This window comes from Leuciscus leuciscus (genome assembly GCF_965113295.1).
Source record: "Leuciscus leuciscus genome assembly, chromosome: 1".
Classification (NCBI taxonomy): Eukaryota; Metazoa; Chordata; class Actinopteri; order Cypriniformes; family Leuciscidae; genus Leuciscus; species Leuciscus leuciscus.
Genome location: NC_138725.1, coordinates 14313845 through 14333842, shown reverse-complemented (window position 1 = coordinate 14333842; position 19998 = coordinate 14313845). Strand labels below are relative to the sequence as shown.

Genomic DNA, 19998 nt, shown 5'->3' with positions numbered 1-19998 from the left:
ATAAACAGTTCAACTGTGAAATAGCTGCAAAAGTTTCTGTTTTTTTAACAAATGGTCATTAAAAGGATGTTTCATATTGATTGTCAACATCAGGTCAAACTAAGTTTAAAGGGACTATGTGTAGCTTTTTAGGTATTTTATTATCTAAAATCAATATTTTTATTCATAAATATGCCCTCAATGGTGTACAAATACCTAATACCTAATGATCAGACTAATCCTCGTACACGAAGAATTTATTATCTTTATATACATGGGACGGGTAGGTCCACGGAGGCTTCCATGTAGTTCCGCCATCTTGAAAAACTATAATAGCAGAGAGGGACAAAAAGTACTAGGCCAACGCGTTTCCACAACGCGTTTTCGTTCAGAACCAGCGTCACGTGACTGAAGCCAGCAGAAGCGGAGGAGCAGAGCAGTGAGAGGCGCTTGTCACTGCCGCGGCAAGTTTAAAAGGATGCACACTGCACGATTATTTATACACCGTTCATTCATACATATGCTGAGTCACAGGATAAGGAGTCCTTGTCGTCGAAAAAGTCCAAAATAGACCGTAAAAGGAAACGTGACCGGAAATTACAAAAACAAGGGTTAATGTCGGGATAGCTATGCAGGAGAAAGCTTTCAAAAGAGACGCTGAAGTTGCCTGCTTTCTTCTCGACAGGTAAGTCAATGTTACGGTCTTAATTACAAGCTTTTTTTCATTGCTTGGTTGTGTACTTTATTATATAGACAGTCGAACATTTATAGTTAAAAGTTAAACAGGCTCTTTGATGAATAGCAGCTATTGAGTAAAGGAACGTTAGAGAAGGCTCTGATGATGATGATATCTAACAATACACGTACTTCAAAAAATATAACGACTAAAGGCGGCATTACTACTAATAACCATAGTTAATGTTTTTCACAGTCAGTAATTGATAACTGTAACATTCTTTTTTTCGTTGTTTCAAGTTTCAGTTTGTTTTAAATAACAAACCTGTTCACCCGATGAAAAACTCGAAGTGCTATTATAAGACATCCTGTCATAGCTTTTTGGTACATAACGGCAACCGTAGATGCAACGCGCATTTGAAAAAGTGAGGCGCTGGAGAGCATTATTCGTTTGAATGCAAAATACAATTTCACCACTAGATGGGAGAAATTCCTACACACAGTCCCTTTAAATATTTAAACAGTTTTATTTTACATTTATTTTATATATCAGGGTTTCCGCGGGGCATTAAAAAGCATTAAAAGTCCTTAAATGGATTTTACGAAAATGAAGGCCTTAAAAGGCAAAAAGCATTAAATTTGAGTCTGTAAATGTAAAAATTACTTTTTTTTATTGTTTTGAAGAGAATTTTATATCAATTTCTTTGAATATAGCCTTCATAATTAGTCATTTTATTTGGCTGTCGCAAAATGTACGTTAGTGTGATAAACACACAGAACCAGTTTGTAATTGGTTTCGGCCGGAGCAAAATTGCAGTGATACGGAGGTGACGCGGGCATTTTGTATAGCGGTGGACGACAGGTCTGAGGAAAAATGGGAAAGTGCAAATTCCAACTGAAGTGGCTGGAAAACGAAAATTTCAAGACATGGTTGCAGCCCGTTAGTGGTAAAAATGATGAAGGATTTTGCGGTGTTTGCAGAAAAGCATTTAAGTTGGGGACAATGGGAATTAGCACTGTAAAATCCCATATGCAGTGTGACGGCCACAAATCTGCGGTAAGAGTAAGACAGCAAACAACTGTGTCTAGTTACTTTGGCGTGACCGACAAATCTACAAGTAGTAACGTTACGACGACAACTGATGCTGTCACCAACGTTTGTGGAGCAGCTAACGTTACCGCTGCAAAATCGAGCGACATTCGATCAACGTTTTGCTCGAATGCGACTTTGCAGGCGGAGGTGCTCTGGGGCCTCATTTATAACCGCTGCGTACGCACAAAACAGGCCCTGAAAGAGGCGTACGTTACTTCCGACGCATGAGTTGTGATTTATAAAAATTTGACGGGAAAATTTTGCACCTGCACGGTTTGGCGACACCGATGGTGAGCTGGAATTAAATGTCTTTTTGGTCACTTTTAGACAGAAAATCTAAAGAAAATTAAACATATACAGAAAGATAATACAGATATAATTTCACTCACCAATCCTGTCACTTGAAGCAAATATCCATCTTAAATATCCGCGCCAGCGAGCGCATTGGGCCGTTTAGTGAAACTGACGCAAATGGTTTAAATAAAATAATGATTTAAACTATGTTTTACTTCTGGTATAAAAAATTTGATTAAATATTGTTTGGGGTGTTGAGGGAGGCCCACCTGAGAGTGGCACTTCCTTCACTTCATCTTCTCCTCCAACTCGACGTCAACGCAGAAAGGGTCATAATAAGAAATCTGTAACTAAGGATGCAGCCAACTAACTATCTTGGTTAATAAAGAATATAACCATCTAAAAGTGTTCTGCTGAATAAAGAGGTTGTTGTTCATCTCTCAAACCACATGAGAGAGCAGTGACAAGAGTCATTATCCACAAATACAAAGGAACTGTTGTATCTTCAGTTGCTGCTGGAGAACAAGCTGCTGGCTAGACATAGTCATGCTTGCACAGAAATAGCAGTCATACGCGTAATATTGAAACAGCAGTCATGCGCTTGATATTAACTATGATGAAGACGGCTGAATTCAGATATAAAAGAAGAGATCAGGACAGGACACTTCGCTCTTCCTTGCAATCTCCAGTCTGATACGCCAGCAGTTATCAGATGCAAGAAGCTTTAAGCCTAGCTAGTATCTCTCTGTTAGTTAGTACTCATCTTATAATCTGTAACAAGTATTCTTTTTTTATTTGATTATTTTAATAAATATTGTTAAACATTTATTATAATCATCTGACTAGACCATCTGACTAGAATCTGGATTTTTGGGAAAGTAGGGCTGGGTATCATTCAATTTCGATACCAATACTGATACCGGTACCTTGATTCCGATACCGGTTCCTGAACGATATTATCTTCATAATAGAATACGAATTTGTATAGACTGATCGCCTAACTCTTGAGGACACAATGTTTGATTTTAAAACTCATGATATCATGTTTTTATGTGTATAAATTATGTGTGAATATTCCCAAACTCTCTGACAGTGCGATCTCTATATGGGTTATGTGATGTAATTTTTATGAAAAAAATTATATATAAAAAATGTCTGTATTAAAGGTGCTCTAAGTGATGTCACGCGTTTTTTAGGCCAAAATATTTTTTGTCACATACAGCAAACATCTCCTCACCATCCGCTAGCTGCCTGTCCCCTGAACACACTGTAAAAAACGCGGTCTCTCTAGACACCACAGGCTCCACAAACAGCAACAAAAACAAACTGGGCTCACCCGCACCACGAAAACATAAAAAACTGTTCCAGCCAATAACTGACAAGAAGGATTTGAGGGTGGGTTTTGGGGGGTTAGTGCGCGGATGAGGAGGAGGGAGGGTCTAGCTAGCCTCCGTTTTGTTTGATAGTACTTCGAACGTCAACAAGAAGTGACATCACCCAACATCACTTAGAGCACCTTTAAAGAAAAAATTATTGATAAACACGTATTTGGATTGGTATTAAATAACAAGTAGGCTACTTTGGGTGTCTTGTTCATTATATTTATTTTCATATAAAAGCATCTATTAGCAACACCGTGCACAAGCGTCTATCAGTCTTTGATCTCACAGGTGTCAGATCCACTGCGAGAAGAGAGATCTGCCAGTCTTGCCTGCACGAGCACTTGCACTAACGTCTGACGAAGTTTGATAAATCCCCAAATTACATGGTAAAAATCTGATCCTGTCAAAAAAGACATAGTGCTTTCTGCAATTGGGTCAGGTCATGTTCACACCTTAAACAACCATACCAGAGTTCGTTTGAATCCGGTTGTTCGTTTTATAGTTGTTCGGTCCGCACCCGAGTGCGATTGCTGTATTCGCACCTGCCCAAAAGATCTGCACCAAGGGGTGAAACGAACTTGAGTTCAATTCAATTGAACCAAACAAGACAGGTGTGAAAACACCCTTATAAAAAGCATAGAAATGATTGTAATATTTATAACCATTTATCATGGTTGACATGTATGTCCTTTCTCTTCATATCTTTCTTGGAATTGTTTTGATGCACTGAAAATGAAATGCCTTTTTCTTTTTCATGTCAGACCTGATGGAAGAGAGCGAGGAGAGTGAAGAACTGAGTGAAGTGAAGGAGGAACATCATGTCAAACCTGGAGAAAAGCCTTTGAGTTTTTCAAAAAATAAAATTTTAAAGAAAAGAAAAGACAAGAAATCTTTCACCTGCACTCAGTGTGGAAAGAGTTACACAGCCAAAAAAAATCTTGAGATTCACATGAGATTTCATACTGGAGAAAAGACATCCTTCTGCACTCAGTGTGGAAAGAGTTTATTAAGCAAACAAAGACTTGAGTGTCACATGAGGATCCACACTGGAGAGAAGCCGTTCTCATGTGATCAATGCGGAACGAGTTTCACAAAAAAACATACTCTTAATGTTCACATGAGGATCCACACCGGAGTGAAGCCGTTCTCATGTGATCAATGCGGAAAAACATTTATGTGGGCATCAGCCCTGAAGACACACCTGGCAGTTCATATGAAGGAGAAGCCGCATTCATGTTCTGTGTGTGGAAAGAGTTTTTCACTGCTGCCATATTTACAAAAACATAAAAAAATCCATACTGGTGTGAGAGAGTACATGTGCTTTAAGTGTGAGAAGACTTTTACATCAGCGAACAGTTTAAAATTGCACGACAGAATTCACACTGGAGAAAAACCTTACAAGTGTTCACACTGTGACGAGAGATTCCATCAGTCTTCATCTCTAAAAACACATGAGAGGATCCACACTGGAGAGAAGCCTTACAAGTGTTCACACTGTGACAAGAGATTCAGTCGGTCAGCTAATCTAAAAACACATGAGAGGATCCACACTGGAGAAAAACCGCACATGTGTGATCAGTGTGGAAAGAGTTTCTCTGATAAAAGTCACCTGAAGCGACACATGAAGATCCATGCAGTGGAGAAACCACATCACCGCAGTCTGAGATCACGGTGAGTAGTTCATCTTTATGTGCTGAGAAACAAAAGCTGCTTTTCCACTTGAGCTTGGTACGGCACGGCACAATTACAAACCGTTCTCGGCCCTGAACTCTCAGCACAGTTGGCTGACCATGCCTAACCGTGATGGTTGAATGTGTGTAGTGACATCGGATTGGTCACTTGTCTGTTGCCTGGTTACCAGTGTCTCTGTAGCTGGCTAAGCGACGTAAAAGCAATTTGAGTGACGTAAACACAAACTTTGTGACTGACTCCATAATCTGTCCATAAACAATCAGTGTGCAGTTCTGAGAACATATTTCAACTTTCTAAGCATTTATTTTCTGTATAAAAAAAATAAAAATAGTTCATAGAATTTTATGCATGGCATCATGCGAAAAGATAGACGCAAGACTCGTTTAGGTAACTCGCATCACGCCCCTGTATCACCCACAGTGGCAGCTGGCACACCTAAAAATGGATGCTGAATTAAACTTGGGCTATTGTTGTTTACTTAGAATATATATATATATATATATATATATATATATATATATATATATATATAAAATCAACCCTTTTCACGCGTAAATTAAAGGGGGGGTGAAATACTAATTTTCACTCAATCTCCTGTTAATCCTTAGTACCTATAGAGTAGTATTGCATCCTTCATACCTCCAAAAAGTATTTAGTTTTATTATATTTATAAAAGAAAGATAGGCTGTACCGAGTTTTTCCGGAAAAATTCGAGTGGCTGGAGGCGGGCCGTGTGCTATACTGTCTATGGCCGTGTGTGGGCGAAGCTAAAGCTATGTGCTAACGTGCCACACTAACAACACAGAGACATTTGAAGCAGTTTTATCAGTTTTACTCACCTTTATTATTGCGACTGCTCGATCCTTAAGCATTAGACGATCTGCAAATCCGTCGATCTGGGCTTTGTTTATAAAACAATCAGCTCGAAATGCAGGGAACAAAGTCTTACACAGCTCCGTTGATGCTCTGAAAAAACAAACTCCATCCACTGGTCCGTTAACGCTGGGTTATTTGGGAATATGTGCAGGGTTTTCTTGCCCTGGCAACCAAAAACACACTTCTTTGGTGACATTGACTTCCAAAGCCGAGCAGAGTGTTTTGATGAGGTACTGCTTTCGCTCTCTTCTCTCTCTCTCTCTGGTCTACGAGTGTGCGCGCGCCCGCGGAGAAGTGCCCTTAGGACCCATACTGTATAAGGAAATTCCGCCCCATCTTACGTGAGACAGATCCATACTCGAAAAAAACTTTCCGAAACTTGTGTCAAACCGGAAGGACAATTTTTGGCACAGAAATACTCCTTCAAACGTACAATTTAATTTTTGAAACTTTGTCCATGTTTAGCATGGGAATCCAACTCTTTAACAGTGTAAAAAACTCAGTATGCATGAAATAGCTTTTCACCCCCCCTTTAAAAATATTTTAACTGACCCCTTGTTTCCATGGCGTCATGATTGTCACGTGACACAACGCAGCCACAATAACTAACAGATGTATCGCTATTCATTTTATTTCTTTTTTCCTTTTTTATTAAAAATATTCACAAACTTACAAAAAAACCCCCAAGATTTTTTAGAGTCTAGTGATGGGAAAAACTAAGCTTTTCAAAGGTTCAAATCAGTTGAATCAATTGCTTCATAAATAATTATTCACTATTTCGAAGTGTTCGAAACGCCACACGCTGGTCAGTACAGTGTAAATGCAACAGAAACTCAGACTAAACATGCATCATAACACCTTTTGCAAACGTGTTATTGAAGGAAATATGTTTTTTTTAGAGATTATTAGGGGCCAAGCACAGAATGTGCGTAGGCACCTATTGTATCTGTTGGCGTACCAAAAATAATTCTTCTTTTTCTTCCGCTCTGGGAGTCTATGGCAGCCCATAGAACCGATCGCGGGAAAGTTGTAATGGTTTGACATTCTGATAGAGGACAGTCCCAACATTAAATACACCAATTTTGGCCCTACTTTGACCTCTAGCGCCACCAACTGTCCAAAGTTTCACTCATGTTTATTCTAATAACTTTTGAACCACAAGGGCTAGAAACAAAATTCGTTTTTCCTCTGATTCCTGACATCATTTTCCGTCATGAAAAGTTTTCTGCCATTTTGAATTTTCCGAAAAAGCTACTTTTTCGAACTCCTCCTAGGCCGTTGCTCCAATTTCCATGAAAATTTAACCAGATCATCTACAGACCATGCCGACAAAAAGTTATGGAATTCAAGTTGATTCGCTTCGCAATTTTCGAAAAAACCCACAAACAAATTTTACGTAGCGCTTGCGAAAACAGACGTAAGGCTGTATCTCCGCAACGCTTTATTGGATTCAGACCAAAGTTGGCACATGTCATCACAAGCATGACCTGAGGCTACATGCTGCGTTTCGGTGCAGCACCACCTACTGGTCCGGAGATATGAAAAATGGCTATTTTTGCTTATAACTTCTGAACAGTTTGCCCAAAAATCATCAAATTGGTCTCGTTAGATTCAGGCCAACATGCTGAGTCGACTGATATCCAATTTTACCATATCGGCCATTTTGGCTGTCGGCCATTTTGAATTTTGTGCTAAAATGCTGTATTTTAAGAACGCATGAATGGATTGTTACGAAACATGGTATGGGTCATCAGCACGATGCCCTGAAGGAGCGTGAGAAGTTTCAAAACAGCGCCACATTGTGGTCAAAAGTTATAACAACATTTCCAAAAAGGCTAATAACCTTTGAATCAATCTGCCTATTAAAATGCCACTGGTCTTAATAGATTCCCTGGGTCACGCTGAGAACATGGATACCAAGTTTACCATATTTGGCCGAACTTCCTGTCCGCCATCTTGATTTTCAGTCAAAACCTACTTTTTCGAACTCCTCCTAGACCGTTTGTCCGATTTTCACCAAAATCGAATCGTATCATCTCCTGACCGTGCTGACTAAAAGTTATGGATTTCGTGTCGATAGACGAAACCGTTTTCGTATAGCGCAGCAGCAAAGTTGAGGCATGATGCCAAAAGCACTATTCAGGCATTATTTCTACAATGCCTTGACATATTGACACCAAACTTTGTATGTGTCATTGTCACTTCACTCTGACCACATCACATCAGTTTTGTAACTGCGCCACCTATTGGTCGAAAGTGATAATCCATTAAATCATATTTTGAATTACTTTTTATATGATTTTTCAGCCATTTCGCCTAAAATCCTCTTTATATGTCTTTAATTGCTAATTGTTGCAGTTGGTCTGACACCTTCAGCCATGTTGGCATATCCTGTCATCTGCTTGCGCTTAGCCCCGATAATTGCTGCTTGCAGCTATATTTAACTATTATTATTCTTTTTAATTATACATGTCTCATTAAAATGTCTGCAAATGTTTAAAACTGATAAATCTGGTAAAATCCATAGACACTTGTTCAATGGTTCACCGCATGATGGGTTCACAGAGATCATTGACATTTTGAAACGGTTATGAGGCAACGAAGCCTCATTTACTGAAATCACGTGAATTTCACAGTTTGATACACGCTCTGAACCACTGATTAAAGGCACACTATGCAAGAATTGTACCTTAATATAACAGCTTCAAAGTCATTTCGGTGGTAAACAAACTCCTAGTAGGGCGAATAATCCTGGTAGTAAAGCTTGTTGGGGGGGACGCCTCTGGAAAAACCAGCAATGCAAGTTTGAGAGAGGCGCCCCCGACAAATCTCGCGAGAACACGACTTGCTTTACGTCAACAATGTCACACACATCAACAACAACATGAAGCACGAAGACACTTGCGCGCATTTCAGACGTAATTCTTGGAAGACTCGACGATGGAAAAAAACAAAGAAAGCGCAGTCAAAGTGTGTAGGAAAAGAGAATCTGACCGTGTGAGGAACCGGACAAGAGTCCCATAGTCCCACTCGGTCAGGCTTTCACTCGTTGGCGCGAGCTAAAAAACAGCACTGGATGCAACAGCGATGCTGACCTGGCGATCTTGTTGATGGACTAGTAAGTAAATCTCTTTTTTGTAAACGACGCTGTTGACTTAGATTCCTGCGATTATCATGAGAACAGTTGTCAATATCTCACACAATTATCAGGACATAAATAAGCCTAGAGGTTGTAAATAGTGTAAACGAGCACAATTTACAAACTATTACAAACAGGACAAGCGGTCAGTTAGTGGACGCGGCGAGAGCGCGCGAGTGTTTTTTCTAAATACACCAGTTCTGCTGTTATTCAGTGTTCTATTTGACTCAAGGTAAGCCTATCTTCGATTCTCTGCTTATTTTAAATTTTTACCTTCTCACAAATCTGTATTTTATCTAGACGCGTTATAAATAACAGCCGCGAGTGAAAATTATTATTGTAGTTTAATTGCACTGAAATATTGCCTGCTAGCAGCTAGTTTTGATTTGGGCCATTTTCGCTGTATTTGCTTGCTCGTCGAGACAGCAACTGTTGAAAGATATAAATACCGAGGAGATTCAGATCACAACCAGGAAAAGCGGTCAGTTAGTGGACGCGGCGAGAGCACGCAAGTGGTTTTTCTAAATACACCAGTTCTGCTGTTATTCAGTGTTCTTTTTGACTCAAGGTAATTTTAGCCTCGTGGATTTTATGCTTATTTTTCATTCCTATGTAGCCTAATAAATGTGCCTTTCACCAGTGCGTTCACTAGCCTACTGCGAAGATCGCGAGTCAATAGCCTATCGTCAACTTCATCTTTGCAGCCGACACAGAAATTAATAAACAACTAAAATGACTTATTGCAATATTTTACATATTCATAATTATTACTTTTGCTGGTTCTCTGAGGCAGCTTTTTATGTTTATTGCGTTTTGGAAAAGAGCTCTTCACATACAAACACCGTTTCACCAAGGCACAGCGGCCCTTCAGCACATAAGAAAAAAAGCACGGACTTACTAATTACGAAACTTTGATGTGGTTGAACAGGTGAAACAGTCACAAATTCATCTGCAACTCAAACCTTCTCAGTACGAGTTATGAAGGAAGAGAACAGCATTACAGTTTTCAGCGCGTCCTCCTCTGATTGCTGTGTTGTGACCATCTATGGTTGTGACTGAATTTACGACAGTGCAAGTATTAGGCCTGTCACGATAACAAATTTTGCTGGACGATAAATTGTCCAAGAAATTATCGCGATAAACGATAATATTGTCGTTCTGAGACCATTTTCATCTAATATAATTATAATGGCATAATAATGCAGACCTGGGTTAGGGTTAGCTAACCTTTTCAACGATCTATAAACTTTTATTTCTAAAGAATATTAAACATTGAAAACGGAAAGCATTTTAAATATCCCCCAAAAAATGAACAAAACAACCAAAAACAATAAAAGCAATGGACTCTTAGTGTCTGTTAACAAAATAAATGTCTGTTAATAAATAGAATGGATTTAAACAAAATTGCACTTCAAAAGATATTAAACATTAGGCTTTAGACATTAGGCATAAATAGTGATCCATTCCATAACAGGCAAAACTGACAGTTAGGACCTTTGTAAACAAATAAAAAAAAAAGCCTCAACAGGCCATATCGCACCATTTTGCACTGTAACTCCTGTTACTTTGTCGAGCGATTGTGTACTCTCGGGAAGACGGAGACGCACTTTATTGCGTGTATGCTACGCACTGAAAATACTTGGTTAGGATCAGGGGTGAGGAGTGCGTGCGTATTACACGCCATAAAGAGTGTATCATATGCACGCAAAAACTATTTTTGGCGTATAAATGGCACGAGAAATAACATTCGTGGTATAGATACGCATTTTCATGTGATCGGGCTCGCTGTCGCAACTCACAACTAGCGTCTTCTCTCTCTCCCGGCAGTAGCCGCAAGCAGTCCCGCCGGCGCTTTCCCATACAAAGACCATGTGACTGACAAGCGCCGCGTGCCGCCTCCCCACACAAAGACCATGCAACTGACAAGAACCGAGAGTGGTTATCCAGTCTCTTTGGTCGAGAGAGAGAGACGAGGAAAACAAACAAGAATTATCGCGGCCGGAAAAATTGTCGAGCTCATTTTTTTTTATCGTGCGATTAATTGACTTATCGACTATCGCGACAGGCCTAGCAAGTATTCCACAGCGACTCTAGTGGTCGCTGTTTGACAAAAACAAATTTTTTTGCATAGTTTGCCTTTAAGTAGCCTGATATGATTGCTTTTAGAGCTTTTCATTTTCTCAAATAGAGCTTTTAAATGCCTAATAAATTATATTTCACTGCATTTTTTCAATGTTTCCACAGCGCCCCAAAATCATGTACTCCAAACTAATAACGAGAGTCTACGAAGCCCCTAAAGGGCTGTGTTGGTGGAAAAAAAATGGGATGGGAGAAATTTGTACAAAATATATTTTGCGTTCCCCCGAGAAATTTTGCATTCCCTTGCAAAACTTTTGCGTTCCCACCATAGACTGTAAAAAAATATGGACGTAGTGTCCGTGACGTCACCCGTAGGTTTCTGAAGAGCATTTTTGAAGCCTAAAGTAGGCGGAGGCGGCCGTCGCCATCTTGGCCTTGCGTCACTCCCGGATAACAGAAAATGGGCAAAGAGGCGGGGGTGTGACGGGCTTTGGTGGAGCTGAGGAACCTGGCCATAGATATGAGCCTGGCTATCTGAAATCACCTAGCTCGACGTGATCGAGTTAGCTGATGATGTAAAGCCAATTAAAAGTTCCTATTTTTGCCCTTCGAAATATTATAATAGTTAAAAGACATGGCTCTGCTAGTTGAAAATGTATTATGCACTAATATTACTTCGAGTGTGTGTGTGTGTGTGACAGTGATTTATGTGCATACATGTCAGTCACTCTTTCTTATAGTCCGTCAGCACGGCATCGCTCAAGTTCATAGAGAGCTTTTCAGTCCATTTTAAATTCAGATTTTGTCCGCTTCTCAAATGGGTTAAACCATAGATATACTGCATTTGAAGTGCAAGTAAATGCGCTAGAAAATCCGCGCTCATTCAAGTACATTTATAGCACAGACGGAGAAAGCGCCGACGCCTGCATGATTTCATCTGATATATATATATAAATATATTATAATTGATCTGTTCCGTGAGAGCAGAACGAACGAGCCTTTATTGGCGTTTTTAAATCTGAAAACTCCAAAAAGCAACGAAATTGTCAGACATCCATTAGTGCATGTTCACAGAGGAAAACAACTGAAATACAGCACTGGTTGTTCTCTCGAACGATACTCGACGACAACGACGGAATCCAAAGCCGTGGGCTTTGTACCCAAGTAATGGGTGTATTCAATTGTATGAAATAATCCGGAAATAAACCACAAACACTGCAGAGAAGGCAATTTCAGCAGCAACATTTACTGAGGTGAAGTGACGGCTAGTAACAGCAGACAAACGGCTAGCATTGACATCAGCGACAACCCACCTGTCACTCAAGTGGCCACAGCCACACCCTTAAATTTAAATATCAATCAACTAAACGGATGAGTTATAAAAAACTGCACTCCTCTCACAGTTGTTATGAAGGGCAAAATAAGCTGTATAGACCAAAGCCACATAGAGATCCAGGCTGTAAACATGTTTTTTTTCTGCTGTAAAGTTGGTAATTTTAACATGGGGGAGATACAGATTTGACTCACTTCTGCAGCCAGGCCAAGCGGCCAGTCAATGAATTGCAGTTTAACTCACTTCCGTGTTGGTTTCAAGAGAGAGACCAGGGGAGGTTGCCGCTTGGTTCCCACACTAAACCTGTTGTGAGCTCGGACACACACTTCATGTTTTAATGTCCCGCTGGCAGTGTTTCAGAGAGCCGTACGTTAAAGTCCCACTCCGATCATATTTTGAGCTATTTTTAAACATTCTCAGTGGTCTTTAAATGATGATTATGCAGTTTTTAGCCAAAATCACAAAACCTGTGCCGTTTTCTGGGACTTCGCTTCAGCAGAGCGGCAGTAGCTCATTAGCAATTCGCCTCTGCGTTGTGGGCGGAGCCGTTGGCTGACGCGAGATACATAGACAGCAACAGCCTCTTTCTGTCTTTCTTTCTTTCTGTCAACACAGAAAACATTTCATCACTGGATTGTTTTTTTTCGTTTAATTAAAGTGTTGTTTTATGTCAGCTGAATGTCCGGAACGCTTTTCAGAGAAGATAAGGCAACTTATTTAGCACAATTCACACCCAGCGGCAATTCAGGAAAAGAAAGAAAAAATCTCAGAATGCTCCACATGAAACTTTGGTCTTCCGACCTTTTACCGCCGTGTCGATTTATTTTGATTAATATGTGCGAGGGAGAGAGAGCAAGACAGCGCTTAGTTTGGAGACGGTGAGGTCTTGTTTACATTTTCGCCTGGCTCCGAAGACAGAGAGTGCGCGCGCGTTCATCTACATTACTCACCGATCAAATAAGACTTTGGCGGGACAAAAATTCACTTTGGCGGGCGCTAAAACAAGTTCAATGCAGGAAAATTCATGCGTGAATTTAACTGAGTAGTACATGACCATGCACTCGCACAAATGCGACCACATAAAATTTTAACTCGCACATTCGCAAAAAATGGTCGCAGTCTGGAACCCTGGAACGTAATCCATTCATCTCTCACAGCAACATGTTTTTGTAAAGCATGAAAGCTAATACCAATATCTCTCCTCTTAGCATTGCAACCCGCTACCGCACATAGGTATTGATCCGCCATCGTCTTCTCTACTCCTCAGAACCTGAGCGGGTGGGGCGGAGGGGAGTATGAGCTTGTGGCCCCGCCCAGTGGAGTTACTACGTCACAACTCCAGTCTATTTTAGCCGGCATTTTAGCGTCTGCTACTGATTCACAGCCATTTGAATGCAGAAATACTCAGAAATACAACTTTGAATTTATTTTTCTCTAGATATGTCCTCTAACATCAGAAAAATACCACAAGAACATGTTAACACCTAGAAAAACATGATTTTCATCGGAGTGGGTCTTTAACAATGCATGGTTCATAGTGTTTGAACTTGGACTCAAAAATAAAGAAATACGGTCAGTGCTTAACTCAAGGAGTTCAGTGAAGTTGGCAATTCACATGTTCGAACTTCCCGGATCAAGAACTCATGAGTTAAACGTTGTTAAAACACAAATTACAATTATTTACAATCACAGTAATGTAGACAACGAGCTACAACCTAAATTTCCTAAAAACAAGCTTTATAATATAAATTGATCTCTATGAGCAGGCGGTTAAGAGGGTCTGAAGGGATCGTCTGCAAAGTGCAATATAACCCCCCAAAAAACTTTTAATAGTCATTAGCCGCGTTTCCACTGTCGGGCCAGGGCCGGGCCATGCTAGTGCGAGCCAGGGCCAGTCCACTGTCACTCCACTGTCACTTCCGGGGCTTGATCGGGGCTTCCTCGGGGCCAACGGCCAGGATTTCTGTCCCGTCGAATACCTTGGGCCAAAGCGGGCCAGCTTGGGCTAGAGGAGTGGTTACCAACAGAGGAGGAGTTTACCGTTGGGAGATGGCAGCGCCGGATGATTCTGTCAGCATTAAAGACTTAAAAATAAAATAATTTAAATCGCGTTCATGTTTGAATGCCTTCTGTTTGTGATGCAAAAGACTATGCGCGCTAACCGTTACCATAGTAAACATAGTAAACGCTTGAAGATACGCATAGTAAAAAAAAAACATAACGTTAGCGAACGCTTGAAGAAATCAGACCAATCTTAAAGGCTATCACAGTCATGTTTTTATTTTATCTGTCATAGCCTACGTCTCGTCTCTTTAAACCGGACTATCATAAAATAAAGTAACTTTTTTTTTCGGGAGCTTCCTCTGTTTCTCTGACTGAAAATAACTCCATGGGAGTTGAGTGATTGCTAAAGCTCCTCAGGTCGTATGGCATATATTTGTAGAAATTATCATTTTTTCTAAATGTGATGTAAATATGTCCTGTAACTACCAGATAAAGAAACAGACGCGACTGAAAAAGTAAGTGTGTCTGTCCTCTTTCTTTTGTGAAATAGACCTAACGGTAATTTATTTCTGAGTGACTAATGTGCAATTTTCATCATTCATTCATTCAAATCATTCATTATGATCAATGTATCACTTTTTATTGTAAACCTGTGGTAAAACATGCTTGGGTTTTAAATATTCAAGTAAACAAACAAAAAAAAAGCTAGCAAACGGCCGCTTTTATCATGTTTGTTTTCAACGCTGTTTCCAGTGATTTCTGGTTAGTTTTCTGATAAAACTTCCATTTGTTGGTGAAATGATGGGTTATTGTGACGTTGTTCCAGAGAGGCGTGTTACGGGGCGTGTTTTAGTTAGGGCTGCAACGATTCATCGAGTTACTCGATTTACTCGATTACAAAAATTCCTCGAGGCAAAAACTCTGTCTCAAAGCCTCGTTAAATTCCTATGACGCGCACTATACGCGAAGGGATCTGATTGTTTCACACGGACCGTTGTTCAGTGTTCAGGAAGCACACCATAGCGCGTGATACATTTTGAATTTAGTTGGCGCAATGGCGGAGAGCAAAGATGTCCATAAAAGGCAGAGAATGTCTAAAGTTTGGGATCGCTTAGATCGCTTTAAAAAAAGAACCACTTCACACACACACACACACACACACACACGCACGCACCCTCGTCTCTCTCACGCGCCAGTCAGACCAATTGCGGCAATGCATCACATATGCTTAAACTTTTATGTAGCCACGCAACAATAATTTCAGCATGCATTCACTGTATACACCGGGACGTGATGGAGGAACAAATATTGTATTGCAGTCTTTGCGAGACCTTGTTTGTAGGCTGTGTCACGTCTGCCAAATAGTTACAGACAACAACAAAAAATGACTCCCCAGCCTGCTTTTCCAAATCCACTCGTACTTTTGGGGAAGACATAATCGGCTACCGCTCTTAGACGGGTCAGACTAAGAGCGGTTCAAAACCCCTTATGATGCCAAAGAAAAAGAGGACCGTGACGTCGCCCAGTATGGCGCAGCCGGGGCCCCACCCTGGAGCCAGGCCCGGGGTTGGGGCTCGTATGCGAGCGCCTGGTGGTCGGGCCTCCCCCCATGGGGTCCGGCCGGGCTCAGCCCGAAGGAGCGACGTGGGGCCACCCTCCCGTGGACCCACCACCTGCAGGAGGGACCGTAAGGGGCCGGTGCTAAGTGGATCGGGCGGCAGTCGAAGGCGGGGGCCTAGACAACCCGATCCCTGGACGCGGAATCTAGCTCTAGGGACATGGAATGTCACCTCTCTGGCGGGGAAGGAGCCTGAAGTTGTGCGTGAGGTTCAGAGATTCCGACTAGAGATAGTTGGGATCACCTCTACGCACGGCTTGGGCTCTGGAACCACACTCCTCGAGAGAGGATGGACTCTTCACCACTCTGGAGTTGCCCATGGTGAGAGGCGGCGGGCTGGTGTGGGTTTGCTTATAGCCCCCCAGCTCAGCCGCCATGTGTTGGAGTTCACCCCGGTGAACGAGAGGGTCGCTTCCTTGCGCCTTCGGGTCGGGGATAGGTCTCTCACTGTCGTTTGTGCTTACGGGCCGAACGGCAGTGCAGAGTACCCGGCCTTCTTGGAGTCTCTGCGAGGGGTGCTGGAAAGTGCTCCGACTGGGGACTCCATCGTTCTACTGGGGGACTTCAACGCCCACGTGGGCAGCGACAGTGACACCTGGAGGGGCGTGATTGGGAGGAACGGCCCCCCTGATCTGAACCCGAGTGGTGTTCTGTTATTGGACTTCTGTGCTAGTTACAGCTTGTCCATAACAAACACCATGTTCAAGCATAAGGGTGTCCATCAGTGCACATGGCACCAGGACACCCTAGGCCGGAGGTCGATGATCGACTTTGTAGTCGTTTCATCCGACCTCCGGCCCGTATGTCTTGGACACTAGGGTGAAGAGAGGGGCGGAGCTGTCAACTGATCACCACCTGGTGGTGAGTTGGATCCGATGGCGGGGGAGGAAGCTGGACAGACTCGGCAGACCCAAACGTACTGTGAGTGTCTGTTGGGAACGCTTGGCCGAATCCCCTGTCAGAGAGATCTTCAACTCCCACCTCCGACAGAGCTTCGACCAGATCCCGAGGGAGGCTGGAGATATATAGTCCGAGTGGACCATGTTCTCCACCTCCATTGTCAACGCGGCCACTCGGAGCTGTGGCCGTGAGGTCTCCGGTGTCTGTCGAGGCGGCAATCCCCGAACCCAGTGGTGGACACCGGAAATAAGGGATGCCGTCAAGCTGAAGAAGGAGTCCTATCGGGCCTGGCTGGCTTGTGGGACTCCTGAGGCAGCTGATGGGTACCGACGGGCCAAGCGGACTGCAGCCCGGGTGGTTGTGGAGGCAAAAACTCCGGCCTGGGAGGAGTTCGGTGAGGCCATGGAGAAGGACTATCGGTCGGCCTCGAAGAGATTCTGGCAAACCGTCCGGCGCCTCAGGAGGGGGAAGCAGTGCCCTACCAATGCTGTTTACAGTGGAGGTGGGCAGCTGTTGACCTCGACTGGGGATATCACCGGACGGTGGAAGGAATACTTCGAGGATCTCCTCAATCCCGCTGTCACGTCTTCCATTGAGGAAGCAGAGGCTGAGGGCTCGGAGGCGGACTCGTCCATCACCCAAGCTGAAGTCACCGAGGTAGTCAAGAAACTCTTCGGTGGCAAGGCACCGGGGGTGGATGAGATCCGCCCTGAGTACCTCAAGTCTCTGGATGTTGTGGGGCTGTCTTGGCTAACATCGCGTGGCGGTCGGGGACAGTACCTGTGGACTGGCAGACCGGGGTGGTGGTCCCTCTTTTCAAGAAGGGGGATCGGAGGGTGTGCTCCTCTACATACGTCATCTGTCGTGGTGAAGAAGGAGCTGAGCCGCAAGGCGAAACTCTCGATTTACCGGTCAATCTACGTTCCTACTCTCACCTATGGTCATGAGCTTTGGGTCATGACCGAAAGGACAAGATCCCGGATACAAGCGGCCGAAATGAGCTTTCTCCGCAGGGTGGCTGGGCGCTCCCTTAGAGATAGGGTGAGAAGCTCGGTTACTCGGGAGGAGCTCAGAGTAGAGCCGCTGCTCCTCCACATCGAGAGAGGTCAGTTGAGGTGGCTCGGGCATCTTTTCCGGATGCCTCCTGGACGCCTTCCTGGGAAGGCGTTCCGGGCATGTCCCACCGGGAGGAGACCCCGGGAAAGACCTAGGACACGCTGGAGAGACTATGTCTCCCGGCTGGCCTGGGAACGCCTCGGTGTCCCCCCGGAAGAGCTGGAGGAAGTGTCGAGGGAGAGGGAAGTCTGGGCATCCCTGCTTAGACTGCTGCCCCCGCGACCCGGCCCCGGATAAGCGGTAGAAGATGGATGGATGGATGGATAATCGGCTACCAAAGTAATTGAGAATAGAACATTTTCAATTAACAAAAAAAATATAATACTACAAAACGTGCTAATATACTTCAACTAGCCTAAGTGAGAAACAAAATGCTGTTCTTTTTCTATTTAACAAAATGCATAATTGCAATAAAACATTCCCCTTTTAAAAGCTACACTTTTTTTTTTTATATATAAATTGTATACATTGTGTGCCTGTTTGGCTTGATATTTTATATTCATTTAATTTATTTTTGTTCTCCGGTGGGTAATTTGCAGAAGGTACAATCCTTTTTTTGTAATGTTGTATTAAGAAGACAAAACTAAGGCCAAATGGCCTTTACTATTTAAGTTTGTATTCATAGTTTTACATGTTATACATGTTTTACAGTATAAAGTTGACTTAACTGTATTGTTATATTGTTGGCACTGGCACTTATAAACACTAAATGGGTTAAAGGGGACATATCATGCTAAATGCACTTTTTTAGCCCTTAAATGCATTTTGTTGTATATTTGGAGTGTTTAGAAGTACAGAAAAGATTAAATTATTCTCTTCAGGTGCTTCGTTGATATCTTTATATTCTGTTTTGGTCATATTTTTCAACCTGTTTCGATTCTTCTGTTATCTATGACGTTTTTTGAACTATTACGTCACAGTATTTGCAGCGGAACTGCCAAATAAGGACATTGACTTCGGCTCAACACTTCGAGCAATCCGCCATTATTATTTCTCGTTGCAATTTTGTAGTCCAAGCTAAAGGATGCAGAAGTTATGAGAGGGTAAGTTAAAATGTTTGGTTGTTGGATATAGTAACCCACATGCTTCATTACACCGTCTAATGTAGATGAACTGCCACGCTTGTGGCGCATGTTTAACTGAAAGAACGAGCAGAGAGAGAGACCCGGTCGCGCGCGCGCTCACTCTCTCTCTCGGAGCCCGGCGAAAGTGTAAACGACTTCACCGTCTCTAAACTAGACGCTGTCTTGCTCTCTCTCCCTCGCACATATTAATCAAAATAAATCGACACGGTGGTAAAAGGTCGGAAGACCAAAGTTTCATGTGTAAATACAGTAACACACCATTGCGATACATCCATATGAAGACGTTGTTCTGCAGGTTCGTCGTCTTCATTTTCATCTCGCTCCGGCTCCGACTCTGGCTCGAACATGTAAGGCTGGCTGGACAAGTCTTCCGTTGTTGACATTTTGTTAATAACATGTGAATAAAAAGTTTCTGTGCCGCTAGATAATCCTATCTCTGCTATCAGACTACAAAAATGGCCGAACGGGGTGGAGTTGAACTGAGTGTCACCGCTACAACCTGGAGAGGGGGCGGGGTATGAAGTGTCTCAATATTATTTAAAGAGACCGCACCAAAACGAGTTGCTCTCAGACGCACATCAGAAAAGGGGTAAAAAAAAGGGGCCTGTGGAGCTATAATAATGAGGAATTCAGACCCAAGCATTGCAGTTCCGCTTTATATAGACTACAAATGTATGATTTATATGTAAAAAGGAACAATTTAAAAGCATGATATGTCTCCTTTAAGTGTAAG

The 19998-nt window shown here is 42.5% G+C and overlaps 4 protein-coding genes across 11 annotated transcripts in view; all 4 read left to right on the top strand.

The window, feature by feature from the left end:
- Positions 1-19998, top strand: part of LOC309500972 (uncharacterized protein) — an 87899-nt gene that overhangs the window by 10493 nt on the left and 57408 nt on the right. The window lies entirely within an intron of this gene.
- Positions 1-19998, top strand: part of LOC309501372 (uncharacterized protein) — a 137629-nt gene that overhangs the window by 77372 nt on the left and 40259 nt on the right. The window lies entirely within an intron of this gene.
- The window catches only part of LOC309501807 (uncharacterized protein), a 116617-nt gene that overhangs the window by 62473 nt on the left and 34146 nt on the right, over positions 1-19998 (top strand). The window lies entirely within an intron of this gene.
- LOC309498809 (uncharacterized protein) overlaps positions 1-19998 on the top strand; it is a 266922-nt gene that overhangs the window by 225983 nt on the left and 20941 nt on the right. For all 8 annotated transcript variants that reach the window (XM_082169722.1, XM_082169720.1, XM_082169725.1 and 5 more), the window contains one exon: positions 4185-5094. In XM_082169722.1, the coding sequence (XP_082025848.1) occupies positions 4185-5094 (910 nt within the window). The remainder of the gene's footprint in view (positions 1-4184; positions 5095-19998) is intronic.